At 45.4% G+C, this 24,902-nt stretch overlaps 1 protein-coding gene and 2 gene segments (V, D, J or C); all 3 read left to right on the top strand.

Moving 5' to 3' along the window:
• The first annotated feature begins 1,837 nt into the window (after positions 1-1,837).
• Positions 1,838-8,509, top strand: ccdc177 (coiled-coil domain containing 177). Of its 3 annotated transcripts, none has more exons than XM_058078473.1 (4): positions 1,838-1,963; positions 3,083-3,219; positions 5,225-7,992; positions 8,208-8,509. In XM_058078473.1, exon 3 carries the CDS (start codon positions 5,237-5,239, stop codon positions 7,697-7,699), a length of 2,463 nt encoding a protein of 820 aa, XP_057934456.1. In that variant the 5' UTR covers positions 1,838-1,963; positions 3,083-3,219; positions 5,225-5,236; the 3' UTR covers positions 7,700-7,992; positions 8,208-8,509. The 3 variants fall into 3 exon arrangements, with proteins under 3 accessions (XP_057934456.1, XP_057934455.1, XP_057934454.1); XM_058078472.1 differs by having other exon boundaries at positions 1,907-1,963; positions 2,848-3,219; XM_058078471.1 differs by lacking the exon at positions 1,838-1,963 and having other exon boundaries at positions 1,986-3,219.
• Positions 8,510-9,749: 1,240 nt separating this feature from the next.
• LOC131132665 (T cell receptor alpha variable 38-1-like) lies at positions 9,750-12,431 on the top strand. The segment is given in 2 exon segments: positions 9,750-9,825; positions 11,312-12,431. Coding segments are annotated over 2 exon segments (408 nt in total).
• A 7,523-nt stretch (positions 12,432-19,954) lies between these two features.
• LOC131132661 (T-cell receptor beta-1 chain C region-like) lies at positions 19,955-24,151 on the top strand. The segment is given in 5 exon segments: positions 19,955-21,677; positions 22,841-23,188; positions 23,259-23,288; positions 23,356-23,462; positions 24,052-24,151. Coding segments are annotated over 5 exon segments (669 nt in total).
• The last annotated feature ends 751 nt before the right edge of the window (positions 24,152-24,902 follow it).

Raw genomic sequence — 24,902 nt, 5'->3', positions numbered from 1 at the left:
GTAATTTGACTCAGACTCGTCCAAGTCGAGTGACTCCGAGTGTGAACGACTAAACTACTGCTGTGTATTGTAGTATTACTGTTGTGTGAGTCCTATGTTGTAATACACTCGTGCATGTCTGGGTTTACTTCAAAGTAGCTGACCTGAGATCTGTTGTTACTCTGACTCCAAATGCTGCAAGTATCAGGGGTGAAAGGTCAGGTTCATTTTTGCCGATCTTCAAGAATGTTGTGATTGGTCGCTGACAGACAGGTGTTGGCTTCCACAGCTCACCTCTCTGTGAACCCCCCAGTCCAGGCTTCTGGGGTTAGGGGGGGGCGGGTCCCGCTCTCTTTTCCGAAAACAAAAACAACAACACAAAAACTGAGCGGAGCATACCCCTGCACCAGTCAACTGTGCAGCAACCATTTGACCTCCACCCTCCCAGACTACACCACAGACCCCACACCCCCACTTGCCAAGCCGGCCAACACTTTTGCTGTGTGTGTGTGTGTTTTTTTTTTGTTTTTTTAATTAAAGTCGCACGGTTACCCTCAGCGGGTGACAAGTTTAGTGGGTCATCACAGCTATCTGGCCCTGATTGTTGACTGCAGGCAGCTACCAGAAGGGGCACTACTGATATACATATTACAGTATACAGCAGGGGTCTCAAACACGCGGCCCGCGGGCCAAATGTGGCCCCCAGGACACTAGTTTGAGGCCCCCGCCTTGATATGAAAGTTTAATGTTAGTGCGGCCCGTGCAAGTTTGATATGGATGCTGTAAGGTATCATGTACCCAGAAAAAATTATTACGTTTGATTCATGTTCATGTTAAAGGTTAAATAACTGTTAATAGTTATCCTCCCTATCCGTGTGGAAGTGGTAAGTTTTTGGCTATTTAAGTTTACAGGAAATAACTTGAAGGCTACCGTTTAGGTCGCTAGCTTTCTAGTTTGCGAGTTAGCATGTGTCTCAAGACCCTGCAGTTGCGCAATATGTTGTAAATAAAAAGAGTATAAATGTGACTATAGTCGTGTTTTGTCATGTCTACAGGGCTCTAATAATGCTTTGTTCATTTTAATCTGAAAAAAATCATTTGTCTACCCACCAACTATATGTGGTTTCTCAAGTTTTTATTATTTGCCCTTTTATTATTATAATTATATTTATTTATTTATTACTGATTGATTGATTTTCTTTATTCTTGATTTGTTTATTTATTTTTCATCTTATTTCGTGTATAAAAATAAAAAGTAAGATATTTGAGAACAGTGGAATGTTTTATCAGAGCTTTTCTTGTAGAAAATTGGAACCAAAGCGAAGTTTTTTAATTTTTGTTTGTTTTTAATAAATGCTTTTTTTTGGGGGGGGGGGAAACCTGATGCGGCCCAGTCTCACCCAGACCCGAGCTCCAGTGGCCCCCAAGTAAATTGAGTTTGAGACCCCTGGTATACAGTAATCTTTTACCACTCTGTTTCAAATTAATTTTTCACAAAAATATATAAATTCATAAATCATGCAGTTTCAAGGTTGAATACTGCCTATTATTACTATTTAAAAAAGGGATTCTGAAGCAAATTTGATGTTTTTGTCCACATTTTCTAGCATGCAAATGGCCAATTGAGCTACAATGCATATATATCATATATTGAAAGATATGTAGTATTTTACACTTTACACTAAGCCAGTAATGCTACTGTCAAGTTTGTGGGACACCCAAGTTATGTGTTTGGGTCAAAGACATTGGGTTAATGTGATTTCTGACTTTATTTGTAATCTTTGGTTCATACTTGGTAAATAACTTAAAAATAGATAGTAAAAAAATGGTTACAAAGTTCAAAGCGAGACAACTTCTCAAAACAAATCGTTTCAGTGACAGCACCAGTGGGTGCTCTTCTCGCTGTTAGACAATCTTTGACGTTTTGCCTCTCTGGTGAAGCACAACATAGCAACAGTTTGATCCTTGGAGAAACTTCGTTCTTGTGAGTAACTGAGGGTACAAATCACTACAAAGCACTTCAAATAGCATGTCAATATGTTTGTAAAGGTGATGGTGTGATGTCGCTGTTAGCTATGTAGCTCTGTATCCCTGGGTTTGGCTAGCTACTTGTGTTATATATGGCTAGCATATTCAATGCTAGCCATCAAAGAAAGCTTCACCGAAACAAGAAACGTCACCCTTAAGTACGGAGCTTTCTTATTGGTCCGCTGCCTGTCAGCACAACACCAGCATCAGACTTGATCGCTGGATCAGACGCTAATCCCTGATAATAATATGGGCTACTGTTCCAGCTGTGACCCACTCCCAGCTGGAACTCCAGCCTGAACCCCGGATGACAATTCCTGGCCGCCCCCGCCAATCTTCCCATGCACAAACACAACACTCCACTGTATTTTTGTGTGTTGTTGCGTATATAGTGATGATATAGTCGATTAATTTGTTGTTTACTGTGTTAAAAATCCCCTTATTAATAATGTGCGAAAATATTGTCATGATTTTCAAAATGAAAAAAAATATATTTATAGAGCTGTCTGCCACATAGAGCTCATCAATATGTGGTGTTATTCTGCCCTCTGGTGGCCATAGAGTGTACCTACGGTATTATAGTATTTATGCCAGGTTGACGGATCTCAGCTGCTTCCCTTCATGAGTTAAATCGGTTTAATGCTGCTTATGCTTTTTTACAAACATTTACTTTTAAAGCGTCTGTCGGAGGCATGGACTTTACAAATTAGAATGTAACAATACAGTCAGCGCATGCGCCGTGGACGTGTCTTCACTAATGGTGGACCGCAGGAGCCGCGGGCGGAGTCGGGTTGTTTTCATGTTAAAAGCATGTAGCTTTTTCTTCATTGGTCCATGCAGTCAGGATGCTGAGCATATTGACGCCGAGCGGGCGGGGAGGAGCCAAGGAGGCTGACGAGCGGGATGCTGCACTCCAGCAGCCGATGACCGAGTCCAGGATGCCGAGGAGGAAAATATTCTGAACATTGAATTAGAAAAGATCATTTTAGCTAACTCCCTATCTGTAATAAATATAATTTATCCGTGGAAGTGGACCTGTCGCTTGGTGACGTCATCACATTCGCCATCTGTGCAGCGATGCCGAGACGACGTGACGCTCCACGGAGGGGTCGAGGACCGAGTGAAAGCTGATGATATGCGGGGAAAGAGGCCCCCAGGGCGGACTGAAGGGGAACAAAGCACCGGTTCGATCAACGTTCTGCACACTGGCAGGTCAGTTCACGTAGTGCGTGGAAATGCTGCAGAAGGTTCTTGTTCGACACTCCAATGTGTTTGAAAAGCTCCATCCTGGACTGTAGGCCTCTCTTTGCGGATCCTTGAGCCTGAAACATATTTCCCGTTGAGAGTCAGCTAATTCTCTCAGCCTAGTAACTCTGATAAAAATAGATGGAGCGTGTATGGAAGCAGGGCTCTGTGTTTGTGTGTTATGTCACTTCCCTGGAGGCAGGATGTCTCATCTGGTCCGAAGAATCACTTCAGTGCATCAACATGCATGCCTAGCTCCATATGACCCCCCTCCCCCCTCCTGACCGTAATCCTTCATAAAAGATAGTTCAAATGATTCAAAACCACACATTGCAAATATGCTGTATATTTTTGGAACCAACAGGCGTACTTGCTATGTACTCATTCATTCATTCGAGGGGTGCTGGAGCCTATCACAGCTGTCTTGGGGCGAGAGGACTGGTGGCCAGCCAATCCCAGGGCACATATAGACAAACAACCATTCACACTCACATTCATACCTATGGACAATTTGGAGTGGCTAATTAACCTAGCTTGTTTTTGGAATGTGGAAGGAAACCGGAGTACCCGGAGAAAACCCACGCATGCACGGGGAGAACATGCAAACTCCACACAGAGATGGCCGAGGGTGGAATTGAACCCTGGTCTCCTACTAGCTGTGAGGTCTGCGTGCTAACCACTCGACTGCCGTGCAGCCTGACCTGAACCAGATTCTAAAAATAGAATTTAACACAAAACTGCAAAAGAGCATAAATGGAAAACTCAGCAGTAATTTTAAGTACTCTTTTTACGAGAATACCATATTATTATGCTACTGTTATGAGGGTAAACAATTAAATTAAAAAAAAAAAAACATTTGAAAGTGGTGATATTGTTGATGCCCATGTGACCTACTATTGACAACCATTCACACTCACATTCATACCTATGGACAATTTGGAGTGGCTAATTAACCTAGCATGTTTTTGGAATGTGGGAGGAAACCGGAGTACCCGGAGAAAACCCACGCATGCACGGGGAGAACATGCAAACTCCACACAGCTGTCAGTTTTCAAGTCAAGGTAAAATAGTGGAAATTAGGATGGAAAAAGACATATAGGCCAGGGTAAGACGAGTGTAAAGGTTACTATAGGGGTGTTATTTCATGTCTAGAGGGCTCTAATGTTAAAAAGAAGGATCTCCATAAGAAGTTCTCCGTAATCATTAATTCATTTTCTACCGCTTTTCCTCACGAGGGTCGCGGGTGGTGCTGGGGCCTATCCCAGCTGTCTTCGGGCGAGTCCACCTTGGACTGGTGGCCAGCCAATCACAGGGCACATATAGACAAACAACCATTCACACTCACATTCATACCTATGGACAATTTGGAGTGGCTAATTAACCTAGCATGCTTTTGGAATGTGGGAGGAAACCGGAGTACCCGGAGAAAACCCACGCATGCACGGGGAGAACATGCAAACTCCACATGGCCGAGGGTGGAGTTGAACCCTGGTCTCCTAGCACTAACCACTCTAGCACTAACCACTACTTTTAGCCTAAATTCAGCATTTTCAAGCATAAAAACGGATTTTCTTCCACTTATCCGGGTCTCACTAGGGAAACCCAGACTTCCCCCGTCTCTGGCCACCTCCTCTGTTCCACCGGGAGAACGCCAAGCTGTTCCTAGACCAGCTTCAGCGTGTCCTGGTGGGGGGGGGCTTTACCTTCTGGGTCAGTTCTCAAGTCAAGTTAAAATAGTGGAAATTAGGATGGGAAAAGACATATAGGCCAGGGTAAGACGAATGTAAAGGTGACTATAGGGGTGTTATTTCACGTCTAGAGGGCTCTAATGTTAAAAAGAAGATCTCCATAATCAAACTACTTAAATAATAAAGAGTGAAAATATTACGTTGTAGGAATGCCCTCATGATGCTCGGGTCTGGAACCAATTTAGGTTTCTATCGGGTTTAACACCCCGTCCCTCCATCCGCAGTATCAGCCAAAGATGGTGGACCCCTGTGAGGCCGAGGAGCAGACCAAGTCCATTGGGCCTCCACTCTGCACCCCCACGCTGGCCTCTGAAGACCTCCGCTTGCCAGACCAGGCCGATGGCGCCACCACAGAGGAGGAAGGAGACGCCTGCTTTCAGACGCCGCCGTCGGGCAGCTGCGAGCCGAGCCCCTGCCACGTGGCGTCCGTGCCGGGTCCAGCTCAGACAGAAGGCTCAGTTCCAGAGGGCGCGGTTCAGGCGGCGGTCGAGCCTCAGGCGGCGGTCCAGCCTCAGCCGGCGGTCCAGCCTCCGCAGGCGCAGCCCGATGACGATCTGTCTCCCAAACTCCACCTGGACCTGTACAATTTTGACTCCCCGGCTGCTGAGGGCAGCCGCTACGTGCTGACCAGCCCTCGCTCCTTGGAGGCGTGCGCCCGCTGCAGCGTCAAGCCCGTGGAGCTGCTGCCCCGCCCGCTCTCAGACTTTGCCCGCGAGGCACCAGGTCGCTCCATGCGGGTGGCCACGGGCCTGTTTGAAGTCTACGAGAAGGATCGCCACGCTAAGCTGAGGCACTGCAGGGAGGAGAGGGAGCGCATCATCAGGGAGGAGAAAAGGAGGACCATGCAGGCTGCAGTCAACAGCTGCGCTTCCTCCTCCTCCGTGGAGCAGCACCAAGCTTTTTCTGGTTCCTGTCAGCCTCCCAAACATGTGACCTCTGCTTGTGATTCTGGATCCACCCCTCGAGTACCAGCATCCAAGTCAGGAACACCTCTCCAATCTAAAGCCCCCGGATCCACCAAAGCCGGCTCCTCGGGTCCCAAGCAGTCCTCATCGTCGTGTGAACAAGCTAAAACCACAAGACCGCTGTCAGGTGGTCCTCCGGTGGTAGTCCGGAAGCCCTCTGGCAGCAAATTTTCAAACACGTTCCCCAGACCGACATCGAAACCCCCAACCTTCGTCCGCGCCAAGTCCACCTTGACGTCATCTGTGTCGAAACCGCAGAGCGCCGGCACGCCACTAAACGGCGGCTTCACGAAGCACAACGGACACTTCCACCCCAAAGTGCGAGTTAAAAGTCACTCCATGGAGTCCCTGCAGAGAAGGATGGAGCCCTCCTCCACCTCCAACACCACGACTTGTACCTCCTCCGAGTCCGGAGCGTCGTCATCCTACAGCTGGGACGGCCCGCGGGACCACTGGACCAAAGTGTCCAGCCCCCGCGCTCGGACCTTGGCTACTTTCAACTCCCTGATGGGTCGCAGCCTCAGCCTGGGGGACCTGAGCCACTCCCCCCAGACCACGCAGAAGGTGGAGCGCATCGTTAAAGAGGTGAAGCGGCGAGGTCTAAACGCTGTGTCGGAGCGCGACCGCAAGATCGCGGCGTTGATGCTGGCCAGGTATCAGGAGGAGGACATCATGAGCCAGACCCGCTACGTGGCTCACCTCCAGTGGGACAGCGAGCGCAGGATGGAGGAGCTGCGGCGCGAGCAGGAGGAGCGGGAGAAGCAGCGGGCAGTGATGGAGTACCAGCGCTTGTGGCAGACGCAGGTGACCACACGCCAGCGCCGGCTCAGCCAGCAGGAGCGACGATCGGCCGCCGCCAAGCTGCGGCAAGCCGAGGAAAGCGAGAAGCACTGGAAGGAGTTGGCGGAGCAGCAGGAGCGCCACCGCCTGCAGAGGCTGCAGCAGGCAGCGCGCGAGGAGAAGCACAAGAAGGCCCTGCAGGAGCAGAACCTGAAGGCCCTGGAGGAGGAGCGGGCGGCCGTTCTGGAGCAGGAGCGGCTGCTGCTGAAGGAGAAGCTCACTATTGCTGAGCTGAAGAGGCAGGAGAGGGAGCACCAGGCCCAGGAGGAGAGAAGAGGTCTCAACAAAGCGGAGAGGAGGCGTCACGCCGCCCTGACCCAGGAGATCGCCCGTCGGGAGCAGGAGGAGCGGGACGAGGCCAAGAGGACGGCGGACGAGAAGCTGAGCCGCTCCCTGGAGAACTACGAGCAGCTTGTGGAGCGGCGAGGCCAGGAGCTGAGGGAGAAGGCCAAGCGCGAGGAGAAGCAGATCCAACGAGCCCGCAAGGCCGCTGAGAAGCGCGAGAAGCAGCAGCAGCAGCAGCTGGAGGCCCGCGTCAAGGAGGCAGAGAAACGGGCCCGGCAGGCCGCGCTGGTGGCCGAGGAGCGCGCCAAGGAGAAGGCGCAGCGTGCCGTCCAGTCCCGGCAGGAGAAGGAGCGCCTGCAGAGGCTCAATCGGCGGCGCGTGGAGGACGAAGAGAGGCAGCGGCGCTCGGAGCTCCTGCAGTCCATCGAGAGGAAACTGGAGAAAAGCGAGCAGATCTTCAAGGAGAAGCGAGCCGTTCTGGAGAGCGCTCGCTCCGTCGCCCGTGCGTCCTTCCATGTGCGGGACAAGGTGCGCGAGGAGACCAACATGCGCACTTTTGACAAAATGGCGCTGGAAGCTCAGCTGAAAGCCGGCCTGGATGACAAGTAGACATCGGCTTTACCCCCCCCCAAACTAAACATCCCTTACATCTCGACAACACCAGGAACCGCCAGGAATCAAACCCGATCCACGTTTTCTAGCCCTCCCTCCATGACAACCACCGAGGCTTTGAAAGGAGAACTCCTGCAGACCACCTGGAGCTTTACACGCAAGGAGGAATGGTTGTGCAATAGGGATCCTGCTGGACCGGTCCTCATGATGAATCACCAGGTGGCCTCCTTCCTGCCTCCTCCATCTTCCTCCATCTTCTCCTCCAGCCGCCCACATGCTCAGCTCAACAGGTAGCGCTTCTCATTCTGGCCTTTAAACGTGAGCTAAAAGGAGGAGATGTAGTCTGCTGCCATAGCGATGAGGAAGATGGGAATGTGCAATGGCGATAAAACAACTTAGAACAGATCATCTCTGCACTTGTTTTGCTTTTTCTTTGGCTTTGGCCAATAACGTTGAAGGATAAAGTAAGTGTAAGATCTGCTAACAGATGCTGTTTGTGTTTCAGGTCCACCAGATGGACCCCCGGGCGTCCCATCAGGACCCCCCCCCCCTTTCCTTGCTTCCACTCCAACTGTTTTATCTACATCGATGAGACGCGGCCTGCAGGGTTCAAACACAACTTTTTGAGCATCAAAGCAGTCGGGTCCGCAACATCTTCCCTATCTGCCCTATCTGCGCCCCCCTCTCCAAAAAAAATGTTCAATGTTCAATCTTGAAGTTCTCAAGTTCAGGTGTAGCCACAAATGATATTGTTGCTGCCCAAATCGTCAAAAACCAAAATAAACGTTTTTTTTTCTTTGCAAGATAGATGGGCGTGGTCTGTGTGGGCGTGATGGATTTGCAACTTCCTGAAAGGTTCCTCTGGTTTCTCAGAGTTCGTTTGGGCCTTTTAAGACTTAAACGTGTCCCCTAATTAACCCTTAGATGCATAAGTGGGTCAAAAATGACCCGGTCGTTTTCTTGAAATATCTTTGTAATTAATTTTTTTTTATCATTTCATATTCCAGGTATTCCTCAAAAAACATGTTTTTGATATCATGCCATTCACATTTTTAACTTATCTTTTATACATTTTAAGAAATTTGTGTTTTTGTGTTACTACCCCAACCTTCCATAAGTGGGTCAAAAATGACCTGGTCAGGTTGTTTTCTTGAAATATCTTTGTAATGAAAAATTGTTATCATTTCATATTCCAGGTATTCCTCAAAAAACATGTTTTTGATATCATGCCGTTCACATTTTTAACTTATATTTATACATTTTAAGAATTTTTTGTTTTTGTGTTTTTACCCCAACCTTCCGTAGGTGGGTCAAAAATGACCCGGTCAGGTTGTTTTCTTGAAATATCTTTATAATGAAAATTTTTTATCATTTCATATTCCAGGTATTCCTCAAAAAACACATTTTTGATATCATGCCATTCACATTTTTAACCTTTATACATTTTAAGAATTTTTTGTTTTTGTGTTACTACCCCAACCTTCCATAAGTGGGTCAAAAATGACCCGGTCAGGTTGTTTTCTTGAAATATCTTTGTAATGAAAAATTGTTATCATTTCATATTCCAGGTTTTTCTCAAAAAACATGTTTTTGATATCATGCCATTCACATTTTTAACTTACCTTTATGCAACACACAATGGATCCTCACATTTTCATTTTTTTTGTTTTTATTGTTGTACGGGGTCATTTTCTTTTTCAAAGATGTAAAAAAGTGAACAATGAAGATGTTTCTAACATGAAATCATTCTTGTGTGGTCCTAAATATAATACTAAATATCATACAAGTGATTGTTCCTAAACAAAATGGCAAAATTGATTCAAGTATGGGTGATTGTTGAGCCACTTATGGAAGAGTGTAGGGTCCAGTCACTCGTGCATCTAAGGGTTAAAGAACTGACTCATTTCTCTTGAGCCTGGCATGAAACAAAGAAACGCCAGTAGATCCGTGCTGGGGGGATGATGGGGGCGTGACCTTTTTCCTCCTCACAGATGCCACCGTTGGGTGGGGGCAAGATGCCACCAGATGCTGATCACTTCCCACTGCAGCATCTCCGTGAGCACTCCTGAAAATGTTGCCGGTGCGCACCCTCTTTGGCGCCTGTTTGCTCTGCAGCGCCGCAGGTATCGAACACTACTTTCCTTCATTGGTGGAGTTTTGTTGTTTACACCTTAGCTACGTCTGTACATATTTACATTATTTATGTGGGTTTTTGGTTGATGTAACTTTCTACTTTCTTAGTGTTTATACTGGCATTTTCTGTTTATTTATTTATATATTATTTACTTATAAGATTCTATGTAGGTTTTTATTTATTTTGTAGTTCCTTCATTTAGTCATGTAGGTTTTTATTTATTTTCTAGTTCCTTCATTTATTCTATGTAGGTTTTTATTTATTTTCTAGTTCCTTCATTTGTTTTATGTAGGTTTTTATTTATTTTCTAGTTCATTTATTCATGTAGGTTTTTATTTATTTTCTAGTTCATTTATTGATGAAGGTTTTTATTTATTTTCTAGTTTCTTCATTTAGTCATGTAGGATTTAATTTATTTTCTAGTTCTTTCATTTATTCTTTGTAGGCTTTTATTTATTTTCTAGTTCCTTCATTTATTCATGTAGGTTTTTATTTATTTTCTAGTTCCCTCATTTATTCATGTAGGCTTTTATTTATTTTCTAGTTCCTTCATTTATTCATGTAGGTTTTTATTTATTTTCTAGTTCCTTCATTTATTCATGTAGGTTTTTATTTATTTTCTAGTTCCTTCATTTATTCATGTAGGTTTTTATTTATTTTCTAGTTCCTTCATTTATTCGTGTAGGTTTTTATTTATTTTCTAGTTCATTTATTCATGTAGGTTTTTATTTATTTTCTAGTTCCTTCATTTATTCATGTAGATTTTTATTTTCTAGTTCCTTGATTTATTCTACGTAGGTTTTTATTTATTTTCTAGTTCCTTCATTTATTCATGTAGGTTTTTTATTTATTTTCTAGTTCCTTCATTTTTTCATGATTTTTTTATTTATTTTCTAGTTCCTTCATTTATGCTATGTAGGTTTTTGTTTATTTTCTAGTTCCTTCATTTATTCATGTAGCTTTTTATTTATTTTCTAGTTCCTTCATTTATTCTATGTAGGTTTTTGTTTATTTTCTAGTTCCTTCATTTATTCATGTAGCTTTTTATTTATTTTCTAGTTCCTTCATTTATTCTATGTAGGTTTTTGTTTATTTTCTAGTTCCTTCATTTATTCATGTAGGTTTTTATTTATTTTTTAGTTCCTTCATTTATTCATGTAGGTTTTTATTCATTTTCTAGTTCCTTCATTTATTCTATGTAGGTTTTTATTTATTCTCTAGTTCCTTCATTTGTTCTATGTAGGTTTTTATTTATTTTCTAGTTCCTTCATTTATTCATGTGGGTTTTTATTTATTTTTCTAGTTCCTTCATTTGTTCATGTAGGTTTTTATTTATTTTCTAGTTCCTTCATTTATTGAGTAATTTTTTTTATTAAAAAATATTATTTATTGAGTAATTGAGTGTTTATTTATTTATTTATTGAGTAATTAAAAAAGTGAATTCATATCTGGACTGACTGCTGATTTTCTTCCAGCCAGGAGCCAAAAGGGGGTGTGGCAGACATCAGCGTTGCTGGTCAGGACGGGTGTTTCCGGGCGCATGCACTGCAGCCACAACCTGGGTGGAACCTACCTGCACATGTTCTGGTACCGACAGCCACCAAGATCGGGTCTAATGCAGATTGCCAGCACCGCACCCTTCAAGAGCCAGGCGGAATTCCACGGAGACTCCAACCCGGACAAGCTGTCGGCCTCTCAGGTGGAGGCCAAGCGAGGGTCCCTGACAGTGGGAAACGTGCAGGCGGCCGACGGCGGCGTGTATTTCTGCGCCGTCGGCATGGTTCACTGTGCTTCACGTCTTTGGGGAAGCGCGCAAAAACTAAAAAGATAGCCATAAACAGATGGGAAGTCTGTGACCCACTTTAAAGAACAGGCGGTAAGTGTGAAAAAAATGCAACATTTCTCTAACATACCACACGGTGGCGCTGTCACAATACCCCATCTGGGGCAGGGCTGGGGTTTATAAACTGATTTGGCATTATGCATGCTATGGCATAGGCGCGTGCACAAACATTTTATGGGGGTACATAAATTATGATAATCATTATTATGCCAAATAAATATAGCTATAATATGCAGTGGTGTGGAAAATGGTTTGCCCCCTTCCTGATTTCTTATATTTTGATTATGTAATGGTAATGGTAATGGTTTAATTTCATTTGAACGTGCATCAGATTACAATTGAGTGCATCCCATAATCAGTTCCCAGTTCCACATGTCCAAAAGGAGTAGGAAGAAGCAAAGCTTATTAAATCCTACCCCTCCATCTGGTACTATTACAATCACTAACTGTTACATTTGTTCACTTCCTGCTTTCCTCATATAGTTTGTTTTTTTAATTTTTATTTGTATTTTTTATTTGTTCACTTCCTGCTTTCCTAATATAGTTTAATTTATTTTAATTTTTTTATTTGTTCACTTCCTGCTTTTATAATATAGTTTAATAGTTTTTTTTACTTTTACAATCAGTAACTGTTACATTTGTTCACTTCCTGCTTTCCTAATATAGTTATTTTTATTTGTTCACTTCCTGCTTTCATAATATAGTTTTATAGTTTTTTATAATCAGTAACTGTTACATTTGTTCACTTCCTGCTTTCCTAATATTTTTATTTTTATTTGTTCACTTCTTGCTTTCACAATATAGTTTTGTAGTTTTTTATAATCAGTAACTGTTACATTTGTTCACTTCCTGCTTTCCTAATATTTTTATTTTTATTTGTTCACTTCCTGCTTTTATAATATAGTTTTATAGTTTTTTTACTTTTACAATCAGTAACTGTTACATTTGTTCACTTCCTGCTTTCCTAATATAGTTATTTTTATTTTTATTTGTTCACTTCCTGCTTTCATAATATAGTTTTATAGTTTTTTTTATAATCAGTAACTGTTACATTTGTTCACTTCATGCTTTCATAATATAGTTTTATAGTTTTTTTATAATCAGTAACTGTTACATTTGTTCACTTCCTGCTTTCCTAATATAGTTATTTTTATTTTTATTTGTTCACTTCCTGCTTTCATAATATAGTTTTATAGTTTTTTTTATAATCAGTAACTGTTACATTTGTTCACTTCCTGCTTTCCTAATTTTTTATTTTTATTTTTATTTTTATTTTTATTTTTATTTTTATTTTTATTTTTATTTTTATTTTTATTTTTATTTGTTCACTTCCTGCTTTCATAATATAGTTTTATCGTTTTTTTTTACTTTTACAATCAGTAACTGTTACATTTGTTCACTTCCTGCTTTCCATAATACCATTTTTTTTAACCCTCCTCTTGTGTTAGGGTCGGCACCGACCCGTTTTCCATTTTAATGCATAAAAAGAATCCCATAACATTTGTTTATTGCATCAAGGCTTTTTGACTTAGTCAGGAAACTCTATTTCAACAAAATAAAACCCCCAAAAATAATTTTTACTACATTTTAAAATGGTCTGGTTGAAATTATGACCACTGTATTGTTAGGGTGGGTTTGGACCCGGTTCTAATAATATGACTATAAAGCAATATTTTGAGCCCCAACTGAAGTCATGAGTGTCCAATTAGCTAACACAATGACAACCAGCTCCTCTTCTCATCATGGAAGCTTCAGGGGATTCTCATTTTGACCGCTTTTCCAGTATACCAGCAGAAAAACAAGGTCCACACATGTGAGGGGAATTCACTCATTTGATTGGCTGATTTCACATTTACAATTTGGATCATGGAAAGAATGGCAAGACGTACAGTGAACCAAGATCTGGACCTGTTCTGCTTTTTCATTTCACTTTATACTAAAGTTCTGTTGCTGAAAACAATCACTTTTTCTACCTTTTCTTGACATGAATATATATGGGTCAAAATTCACCCCAACACCATACATGTTTCTTTAGTGATTCATACTAAAATGAGAAAATAAATACAACTCAATGATTTAAGAGATATGTTCTATAGCCCTCAGTAATAGCCAGGTAACAAAAGAACCTTCAATTTATGAATATGATTCTTTTGAGGTGAGGGGGATAGTGACAAAAAAAGGCCTCCATGGCCACACCAAAATTATTAAAAGCAACATTTTCATGGATGAGGAAGCCTAAGAAGGTAACCAAGACATGAGAAGCAAATTTTATAGTAACTTATTGTTTTTAGTGTATTTTATATCTGATTTAATACATAATATGGGTCAAAACCAACCCGTTAACATAAGAGATGATACCAGAAATCTAACACAAGAGGAAGTGTTTCATATAATGAAATAAAAACACAAAATACAGTTTTTAAAATGAAACATTTTATCATTAAGGGTGAAAAAAATTCAACGCCACATGGTCCTGTGTGAAAAAGTCTGAAAAAAACAACTTCTGCAAAAGTTTATAAAGTCATTTCTAAAGCTTTAGGACTCCAGCCAACCACAGTGAGAGCCATTATCCACAAATGGCAAAAACATGGAAGGAGTGGTGAACCTTCCCAGAGGTTGCCGGCCAACCAAAATGACCCCAAGAGCGCACGAGTCTTCATGACGAGTCTTCCTAGAGGTCACAAAAGACCCCACAACGACGTCCAAAGAACTGCAGGCGTCACAAAAACGGCCTGTGGCAGAGCTCCAAGACCAAAACCACTGCTGAACAAAAAGAACATGAACATTTGAAAGGAATTGTTCATGAGAGGGTTTTTTTTTTTGATTGAATGAAGAAAGAGGCGACCTGCCCGGTGCTTGAGCTCCACCAGGGGTCTACCCGTGCAGGAACCTGTTATTACGCCACCACACGCTGACCCCGCCCACATGCGCTGCAGGTATTTAGTAGACGTGACAGCCGCATGAGATGAGCACAAAGTCATGGTGGTGCTCCGGTTCCTCGGCATTGCTGCCAGCATTGCTCTGCTCTCAGGTACCAACGGACACACGCTGCCTGTACAACATCTTCTCTCGGTGCTGGAATAAGCCCACCTTTTGTCTTCTGTATCTTCTCACCAGGAGAGAAAGTCCACCAGACTCCCACCGACATGTTCAAGGAAATGGGACAGACGGCCACTCTCCAGTGTTCTCACAGCGTTCAGAACTACTACCAGATCCTCTGGTACAAGAACGTAGACATGCAGATGGACCTCCTGGGGTACATGTATTACTCCAATCCGACCGTGGAGAAGGGTGTGGACGTGGAGATCAAAGGGGGCGCCACGGCGAACACAATGTGCCATCTGATCATCCAAACGCTCACCCTGAACAGCAGTGCACTTTATTACTGTGCAGCTAGCTACCACGGTGTAGCACCATGCCGTCTCCCCGTGTCAGAAACCTAATAACACCCCCACACCCCCCCCCCCCCCTCAACCTCCCACCTGGATCTAACCATTCAGATTAGAATGGGAGGTTCCACCGATGGTTGATGTCTTCACAGATGTCTTCTCCCAGCAGCATCGTTACCACAGCAACAGTCCTCAACACCATCAAGTTATTTGAACTGGCAAACTGACTGGTCAACATAAGTGGGCGGATCCTAACACCTGATTGGTACATGTCCACTTTCCATGGCCTTGCATTGGCCCATTAAGGTTACTAAGCTTAACTGTTGGTACCGTTAAAATGAATAAAACATGAATTAACAATAAAATATTAGCATACACCTGGCAACATGGGTTTGCATCTACTCCACACCATTCCTCAACGTTTCATGTCCCTACAACCTTTCCTGTGGACAGGATGGCACCAGAGACCCCAGAAGCCCTGTGAGGGCAACATGAAATTATTTCACCCGACCATTCCCAGAAACCCTCCAAGTATTTTTACAAATGATCACCCTCAACAAACTGCAACAAAAATTCAAATTAAGGCATTGCAGACAAATGAGATATACAGCAGATGGAAGGACACAGGGGACATGAAGGACACAAAGGACATGGGGGACATGAAGGACACGGGGGACACAAAGGACACGGGGGGCATGAAGGACACTGGGGACACGGGGGACATGAAGGACACAAAGGACATGGGGGACACAAAGGACACGGGGGCATGAAGGACACGGGGGACATGGGGGACACAAAGGACATGGGGGACACGAAGGACACGGGGGACATGAAGGACATTGGGGACACAAAGGACACTGAGGACACAAAGGAAACAGGGGACACGAAGGACACTGAGGACACAGGGGACACAAAGGACATGGGGGGCATGAAGGACACAGGGGACACAAAGAACATGGGGGGCATGAAGGACACTGGGGACATGAAGGACATGGGGGACACAAAGGACACAGGGGCATGAAGGACACTGGGGACATGAAGGACACGGGGGACACAAAGGACACTGGGGACATGAAGGACACAGGGGACACAAAGGACATGGGGGACACGAAGGACACTGAGGACACCGGGGACACAAAGGACATGGGGGGCATGAAGGACACAGGGGACACAAAGAACATGGGGGGCATGAAGGACACTGGGGACATGAAGGACACGGGGGACACAAAGGATAAGGGGGACATGAAGGACACGGGGGACACGAGGGACACAAAGGAAATGGGGGACATGAAGGACACGGGGGACACAAAGGACACGGGGGACACGTAGGACACAGGGGACACAAAGGACACAAAGGACATGGGGGATATGAAGGACACGGGGGACACAAAGGACACCGGGGACACAGAGGACACAAAGGACACTGGGGACACAAAAGACACGGGGGACACAAAGGACATGGGGGACACAAAGGACACGGGGGGCACGAAGGACACTGGGGACATGAAGGACACGACGGACACAAAGGACATGGGGGGCATGAAGGACATAGGGGACACAAAGGACACGGGGGACACGAAGGACACAGGACACGAAGGACACTGTGGGCACAAAGGACACGGCGAACACAAAGGACATGGGAGACATGAAGGACACGGGGGACACGAAGGACAATGGGGACATGGGGGACACGAAGGACATGGGGGACACAAAGGACACGGGGGACATGAAGGACCCGGGGGACACTCCTGGAGCTGGGGAGTCAGGAGGACAGGACCGATTCATGCTGGAAAGCAAACAGCGCCCCCGTCCTCTGTTGCTGATGGAGTGACTTCCTGTGTGACTTGCTGCCCCTCCTTGCCAGACACAAGCGGCCACAAAGAGCCTGTTTTGGTGGCCACGTTCAACATGAAACCTCCGTCTTCAAGCCTCATGGTCTTCTTCACCAATGTCCTCTGCATGACAGGTAAGGCTGCACCTGCCGGATCCCGAATGTTTTTATGTCTCTTCAGAGACCTCTACTTGTGACGTTGTGTCTTCAACACCTTGGTGTCTTCTCAGGAGTCCAGCTGAGCCCAGACCAAGCGGTCTTCCAGGCGCCTCACGGAGTCTTCAGGAAAGAGAACGACCAAGTGACACTAAGTTTCCGCCACCAGATCCAGAACTACGACACCATCCTGTGGTACCGGCGCTTGGCCGGCACCGCCGCCCTGGAGTTGATCGCCTTGGTGAACTACAAGGAGCCCTCAGTGGTGGGGCACTTGAGGAGCCGCTTCAACGTGAGTGGCGACGGTGAGAAGATGGCTCACCTTCACATCCTCAAACCGATACGCAATGCTGACAGCGGCCAGTATTTTGGTGCGACAAGTACCCACAGTCGTAAAGACCACTACGCTAGCGCACAAAAACCCTCCAGAAGATAAGAGAACAAAAGGAAACCACTGACACTCAAAAGTCAAATACACTGCTGGGGTTGTGGTTTCCTCCATCCATACTACCGGTGTGGTGTTCCCCAGGGTTCCATCCTAGGGCCCGTCTACTTCTCATTGTTGATGCAGATTATGATTATGATATCCCTAGCGCCCTCCTCATGGCACTTTACTCACTATCTTCATCCTTCTCCATCTGAGTGCGGCTATGGACATCTCTCATCTCCATCTGAGTGCGGCTATGGACATCCCTCATCTCCATCCGAGTGCGGCTATGGACATCCCTCATCTCCATCCGAGTGCGGCTATGGACATCCCTCATCTCCATCCGAATGCGGCTATGGACATCCCTCATCTCCATCCGAGTGCGGCTATGGACATCCCTCATCTCCATCCGAGTGCGGCTATGGACATCCCTCATCTCCATCCGAGTGCGGCTATGGACATCCCTCATCTCCATCCGAGTGCGGCAATGGACATCCCTCATCTCCATCCGAGTGCGGCTATGGACATCCCTCATCTCCATCCGAGTGCGGCTATGGACATCTCTCATCTCCATCTGAGTGCGGCTATAGACACCCCTCATCTCATGACTATATCCGCCATCCATATCAGTCACGACTTAGTTTCATTATCTCTCAGCCTGAAGTCCGGTCATCCGCATCACTTTGGGCGTGCCTCAAGGCTGTGTCCTGGGGCCCCTCATCATCTACCTCCTACATTTGGTGAAATAATGTCCATTGTATTGCTTTGTGGATAACACCCAGCTCATCCCGGTTTCATCCCCTCTGCTCCCAAACTCCCAAAGTCACTCCCACCAGACCAGTTCCAGACCCAAAAGCCACTTGTTCAGGACTTCTACTGGGATTTGACTTTCCCATTCTTAAATAAGTGGATTGCTCTTGTGTCCAATAATAAAGCCTCTTTCATAGATCAAATATTCTATAAGAACTAGGATGTGTCTTTCTTCAGTCTAGGTCAACTTCTGCTGTCAAAGTCAACCTCACCAAGACCTTCAGAATCCTGCTCAACGTGGCTTTGACAGTCTGGGCTTTTAGCTCCGTGGTTCATGCGCTCAAGTCGGATTGTTGCAGGCCTTCAGCGGGGGCCTGCAAGCTAGTTATAATACGACCCAAGTATCCACTGACAATGCTAAGCTATTATGCCATCATATGTTGTGCTATAACAGCATAGCATAGCATTATATGATGGGATGCTATGTTATGGTATGTTACGCAATGTCATAAGAAAGTCAGCCTGGAAGTACTCAGAGTGAAGATGCATGCAGTGATATGGAGCTGCACGGAGAGAGGGGGGGCATGAGAGTGGTGGTGGTGGGCGGGGATGGAAAACCATGAAAAAAAACTGCTGCGGGTTTTTGAGCAAAGCGTTCACACTGTGGGTACAGGGGGCCACGGTGATACAAGGCAACGGGGGGGCTGTACAAAAACCTCCTCCCATTAGATCCACTGTGTGCACCGCCGGGAGGGGGCCACATCTAACAGGATGGCACCGATTGATACACTGAAGTCACCATAAAGGAACAGACCACAGCCCAAATATTTGCAGAGCTTTTCATGCTAGTCTGGATGATTGGACTGCTTTTGGTGTTTTCAATGATGAGGACTTGGGACTTGATGAGGATGGCAACAGAGGTGAAGCCCTCTTTGGAAAAGGGACAAAAGATGGAAAAGTATCATGAAAGGTTTGGACTAGTACGGCCAAGTAGAACCACTGGGAACTACGGACACCCTGGACAAGGGACCAAAGGGATGATTTTGCTAAATGAGTCGGCTCCTACGAGGTTTTCTTTGGGAATTGAACAAGGAGAAGTGTTTTGGGTGAGGATGCCTTGCAATGATTTCCGGATGCTGAGCCACTGACACCGTGGGACATATGACGCCTACTTTGGCCGGGGTACAAAAGGGACCGTTCTCGGTGGGAAAGACCACACCGACTTTGGTGCCGGAACAGGGTTAACACTTCTTCCTCTACTTCAAGTCGAGGTAAGGGACTGAAAACGGTCCAGTGGAATCAAACTGAAGTTGGGAATAATACGTAGTCGTTCCGAGATGTTTGGGGTACCAGACACCTGCACTGTGACACAGTTCTTCCGAAGTTTACTTTGGTGGCGGAACAAGGCTAACAGTTCTAGGTAAGACACCAGAACAAGTCCATGTTGGGAAGTTCAACGCTTCCTGAGTCTGACCAGCCAAAGTTGGAGAACGTTGGTGATGAAATGGCTTCTTTAGACCACAAAACAGTTGCCCTGTGACAAGGCAAGAAACGCTCCCAGAGTCCAACAAGAAATCTAACAAGAAAACAGTTTTCAATGAACAAAAGATCATCCTAGTTTGTTGCATGAGCCAACCACAGTGTGGAACAGTATTGACCCAGCATTCTTCGGCGCAGGAACAAGGCTAACAGTTCTAGGTAATGCTGCCGGAATCTGGAACTGTTTTTAATGGAGTTCAAATTGGAGGGGAAAAAAGAGTTGCGATGTTTGGTGCACGAGACAACCGCACTGTGAATAACTACGATGGCTATGAAGTTTACTTTGGTGGCGGAACAAGGTTAACAGTCCTAGGTAAGACACCAGAACTAGTCCATGTAAGGAATTTAAAGGCCTCCAGAGTCTGGAACTGTTTTTACATTGGAGGGGAAAAAAAGAGTAGCGATGTTTGGTACACGAGACAACCGCACTGTGAATAACTACGCTGGCAATGAAGCTTTCTTTGGTACAGGGACAAGGTTAACAGTCCTAGGTAAGACACCAGAACTAGTCCATGTAAGGAATTTAGAGGAATCCTTCATGTCAAGGGGTTTTCTATCAAACAGTTCTAGGTAAGGTAGGTAGGTAAGGTCTTTGCGGGCGGTTGGGGGTACTGCTTGTGGTTCTTGTGAAGCTTTCTTTGGTGCAGGAACAAGGTTAATAGTCCTAGCTAAGACACCAGAACTAGTCCATGTAAGGAATTTAAATGCTTCCGGAATCTGGAACTGTTTTTAATGGAGTTCAAATTGGAGGGAAAAAAAAGAGTCGCTATGTTTGGTACACGAGACAACCGCACTGTGACCAGTTATGGCGATGAAATTTACTTTGGTGGAGGAACAAGGTTAACAGTCCTAGGTAAGACACCAGAACTAGTCCATGTAAGGAATTTAAAGTCCTCCAGAGTCTGGAACTGTTTTTACATTGGAGGGAAAAAAAGAGCGTGTTGTTTGGTACATGAAAAAAAAGAGTCGCAATGTTTGGTACACGAGACAACCGCACTGTGAATAACTACGCTGGCTATGAAGTTTACTTTGGTGGCGGAACAAGGTTAACAGTCCTAGGTAAGACACCAGAACTAGTCCATGTAAGGAATTTAGAGGAGTCCTTCATGTCAAGGGGTTTTCTATCAAACTAGAGTCTTTGCGGGCTGTTGGGGGTACTGCTTGTGGTTCTTGTGAAGCTTTCTTTGGTGCAGGAACAAGGTTGATAGTCCTAGCTAAGACACCAGAACTAGTCCATGTAAGGGATTTAAATGCTTCCGGAATCTGGAACAGTTTTTAATTTTTTAATTCAAATTGGAGGGAAAAAAAAGAGTCGCAATGTTTGGTACACGAGACAACCGCACTGTGAATAACTACGATGAAGTTTACTTTGGTGGCGGAACAAGGCTAACAGTCCTAGGTAAGACACCAGAACTAGTCCATGTAAGGAATTTAGAGGACTCCTTCATGTCAAGGGGTTTTCTATCAAACTAGAGTCTTTGCGGGCTGTTGGGGGTACTGCTTGTGGTTCTTGTGAAGCTTCCTTCGGTGCAGGAACAAGGTTAGCAGTCCTAGCTAAGACCCCATCCAAAGCTTTCCAAGTCAAGTGGATTTCTGTGAAAGCGAAGTGAGGAATAAAGCGCAGCGTCGTGGCGGCTGGTCAACTGAAGGAAACGTGATTCCCGCAGGATGTCGGTGTTGCTACGACGTTAGTGTTCATGTTGACAAACGGTGGCCATATTAGCATGAGTACAGCAGGTGCAGGCGATGAGGCGGGTGCGGCGTGCATGGATGTTGCCTTCAAGGGGCTCAGACAGAAAGATAAGAGAGGCCAGCAGAGGAAAAAGAGCTTTCTGTCGTGGCTGCAAGGCTCTGTGCTCCTACAACCAAGCTTTTTTCGCCGCGGGGACCAAACTCAGCGTTTTAGGTAAGAAAAGCTGAGACCCAAATCCAAACGTGTCGGCTATGGACTCTTGGAAGCTATTTCAGTGGATGGAACGGACGTGTTGGTTGTTAAGGTTCCTGCTAAAGTACAAATACTTCTTGTTGAACTTTTCCCTCCTAAGCAGCAATCAAACATTTGGCTCTCAGCTTCTTTTTCATATCTGCTCATGGAAACTCTGGGCACGCCCGATAAAGTCTTCTTTAGGACATCATGTGACGGAAGCGGCACGCCGAGATGCCGCCTGTGACTTCTTTGTGTTTGCTTCACGTGTGGTAAACCAGCACAAACTGTCACACGTTTTGTCTTTTTGATATTGCATCAATGTGAGCAGCTCCGTGTCTACACGCGTACTTTGGCGGCGTGAGGGAAGAAAACGCCATGAAATACGCTGCTGGGGGTAAAACACACAAAAAAAAAACAACACGTGGAAGTATACGGCTAAAATGGACGGCGAGGACGACGTTGAAATGTGCTAAATGAACTTGAAAATCATTCCGGCATATCTGCTCTTTTTATCTCCGTTACATGCTTCCTTGTCACAACATGAATGCATATGCGCATCTCTGCGGGTGGAGGCGGGGCCGCTAGAATACACAATATTTTTGGTGAAAGTAACGTTCAATCTCATGTCAAAATCATCCCCGACTAGTCAGCTGGCGGAGGACTATGGCGACAGGAAGTAGGTTAGGTTTACTTGGAATGAAATAGCCGTCAATGGTCGGGAAAGTTGGCTTGATTGACGGCTCTGAAATGGGAAAGGTGGACATCAGGTTTGTGGAAGACTCAAAGGCCCCAAATGAGGTGACCACCATGAAATTGTCTTTCCAAGAGCACACATGCTAGCATGCTAGCTTGATTGACGACTCCCGTGGAAAAGATGTGGTGTTTTCCGAAAAAGCTTCTTGGAGATGGACGTTCATCCACGACTAAATTGTAAAACATGTCCATCCATCTTCTAGTCTGCTTCTCCTAAACGACGTATCCCAGCTTTGTGGGAAAGCCAAGCTGATGAAGGAGGCTTCCAGAAAGACGGAGGTTATGTTGGACTTGAGTGTTTTCCAGAAGATGTACGTCAGGATTGTAGTGCTTAGTGATGGTGCTAGAACTTTAGGACCACTCCTTTCTGTGTTTTCTCCAAACCTAAGAACCCGACCTGAACATCACGCCACCAAAGGTGACCTTGCTCAAACCTTCGCCACACGAGTGCAGCGACCACAAGGACGACGAGAAGAAGAAGACTTTGGTGTGCGTGGCCACCGGGTTCTATCCGGACCACGTCAGCGTGGTGTGGAAGATCAACCAGAAGGAGGTGAGCAGGGGCGTGGCCACAGACGCCCAGGCCCTGCGGAGCGGGGACCACTACAGCATCACCAGCAGGCTGAGGGTCCCGGCCGGCAGCTGGTTCGACTCCGACACGGAATTCACGTGCGTGGTCCGGTTCTTCAACGGGAACGAAACGGTCGACTATCCCGCGTCCGTCAACGGAGAGAAAGGTCAGTTCCGTTTCCCATCGTCAGCAATCGTCTTCCCTTCCTCACGTCGGCATCTTCTCCTTGCTTCCAGGCTGGGGGGAGGAAGGCGCCGTGACACGAGGTCTGTCCGCTCGCCTGAAAGCTTTCACACGCCTCGCTGCTTTCTAAACCTTCTCGTCCCGCTGCAGAAAACTTCCTGAAGATCTCGCAGAGCGCCAAACTCTCCTACAGCGTCCTCATCGCCAAGAGCTGCGTCTACGGCGCCTTCGTCTTCTTGCTGATCTGGAAGCTTCGGGTTGGTTGGACCCCATGCGGCCTTCTATCTGGCTTCAAACACAACAAGAGCATATTTATTTGGGGGATGTTCTATTTGGCCTCCTGGTTACTTCACGGGACCTGGAGGACATGCATGACATCATATGGACGCCGTATATGTATCATATCTTTCATTTACATTCACTAGTTACTCATCACTCAGCAACTGACCATACCACCTTTCTTAAAGCTACACACCACCTTTTTACCTCGCCTTCTCAGGTTCTGGGGGACGTTAGAGGTGTGGATCGTTCAATCTATGAGGTTCTGGGTGACTTTAGAGGCGTGGATCGTTCAATCTCTGAGGTTGTGTGTGACTTTAGAGGTGTGGACCATTCAATCTCTGAGGTTGTGTGACTTTAGAGGCGTGGAATGTTCAATCTCTGAGGTTGTGTGACTTTAGAGGCGTGGACCGTTCAATCTCTGAGGTTGTGTGACTTTAGAGGCGTGGAATGTTCAATCTCTGAGGTTGTGTGACTTTAGAGGTGTGGACCGTTCAATCTCTGAGGTTGTGTGACTTTAGAGGTATAGTGTACTAACGCTGGCATTCCCTGGTGTGTTTGTTTCAGGTCTCCTCGAGGAAAAGCGGCTAAAGAAGGGAAGTCCTTTCTGTTTGATTGCTCTGCTATTGATTGTGTGACCTGTTTGCTGAATAAAAGTATTCCATGGTACCAACTGTGTGCTTTGGTGTTATTCAACGAGAGTGATGAAGGACACGAAGACATCCCAGCAATGCCAAGTTGACATCGGAGTACTTGTGTACTGCAGCAAGACTCGTGTTGTTGAAGTGTAACCATGTTTTTTTACAAACACGAACTTGGCGACAGAGGCGATGAAGTCAGATCAAAGTTGTTGCTGTTGTTGAGCGAATCAAAGGTCATAGAAGGAGAGAGGATGTGGTCGCTCGCTGTTGAAATGACACACAAACACACACAAGCACAAGCTTTCCAGTCACCGCAACCTCACGCTTGCACGATGCACCTGCACACACACACACACACACATCAGCTCTGCAATGCACACCTCACAGCAAAGTGCTGGCACAATTCCACTTTGCGTGCTAACTGACTAAGATGTTTACTAAGATGTGGTGCAGGAAATATGGATGTACAGTAGAACATGACACATGCATCACAGACACAAGTGTCTAAACAACTTTATTATTATTACATGAATTAAAATATATCAAAAGCATATTTTCATACAATCATATTGTATGAAATATTTTGGCAATTATAAAAAAATGCCTTTCAATTTCTTTTAAAAAATCTTTCAATGTTTAGCTGTCATATTTTGGGAATTAAAATTATATATTTTAAGTATTTCAAAGAAAGTCCTAGCTTTGTCAAAGCTTTGTTTTGCAGGTTTTGCGACCCCATGTGGTAACAGGTGGTATGACAAAGGAAATTAAATGTTTTTA

The sequence above is a fragment of the Doryrhamphus excisus genome, chromosome 7 (genome assembly GCF_030265055.1).
Source record: "Doryrhamphus excisus isolate RoL2022-K1 chromosome 7, RoL_Dexc_1.0, whole genome shotgun sequence".
NCBI lineage: Eukaryota > Metazoa > Chordata > Actinopteri > Syngnathiformes > Syngnathidae > Doryrhamphus > Doryrhamphus excisus.
The sequence above is the reverse complement of the archived record's forward strand: the minus strand, read 5'-3'. Positions and strand labels throughout refer to the sequence as shown.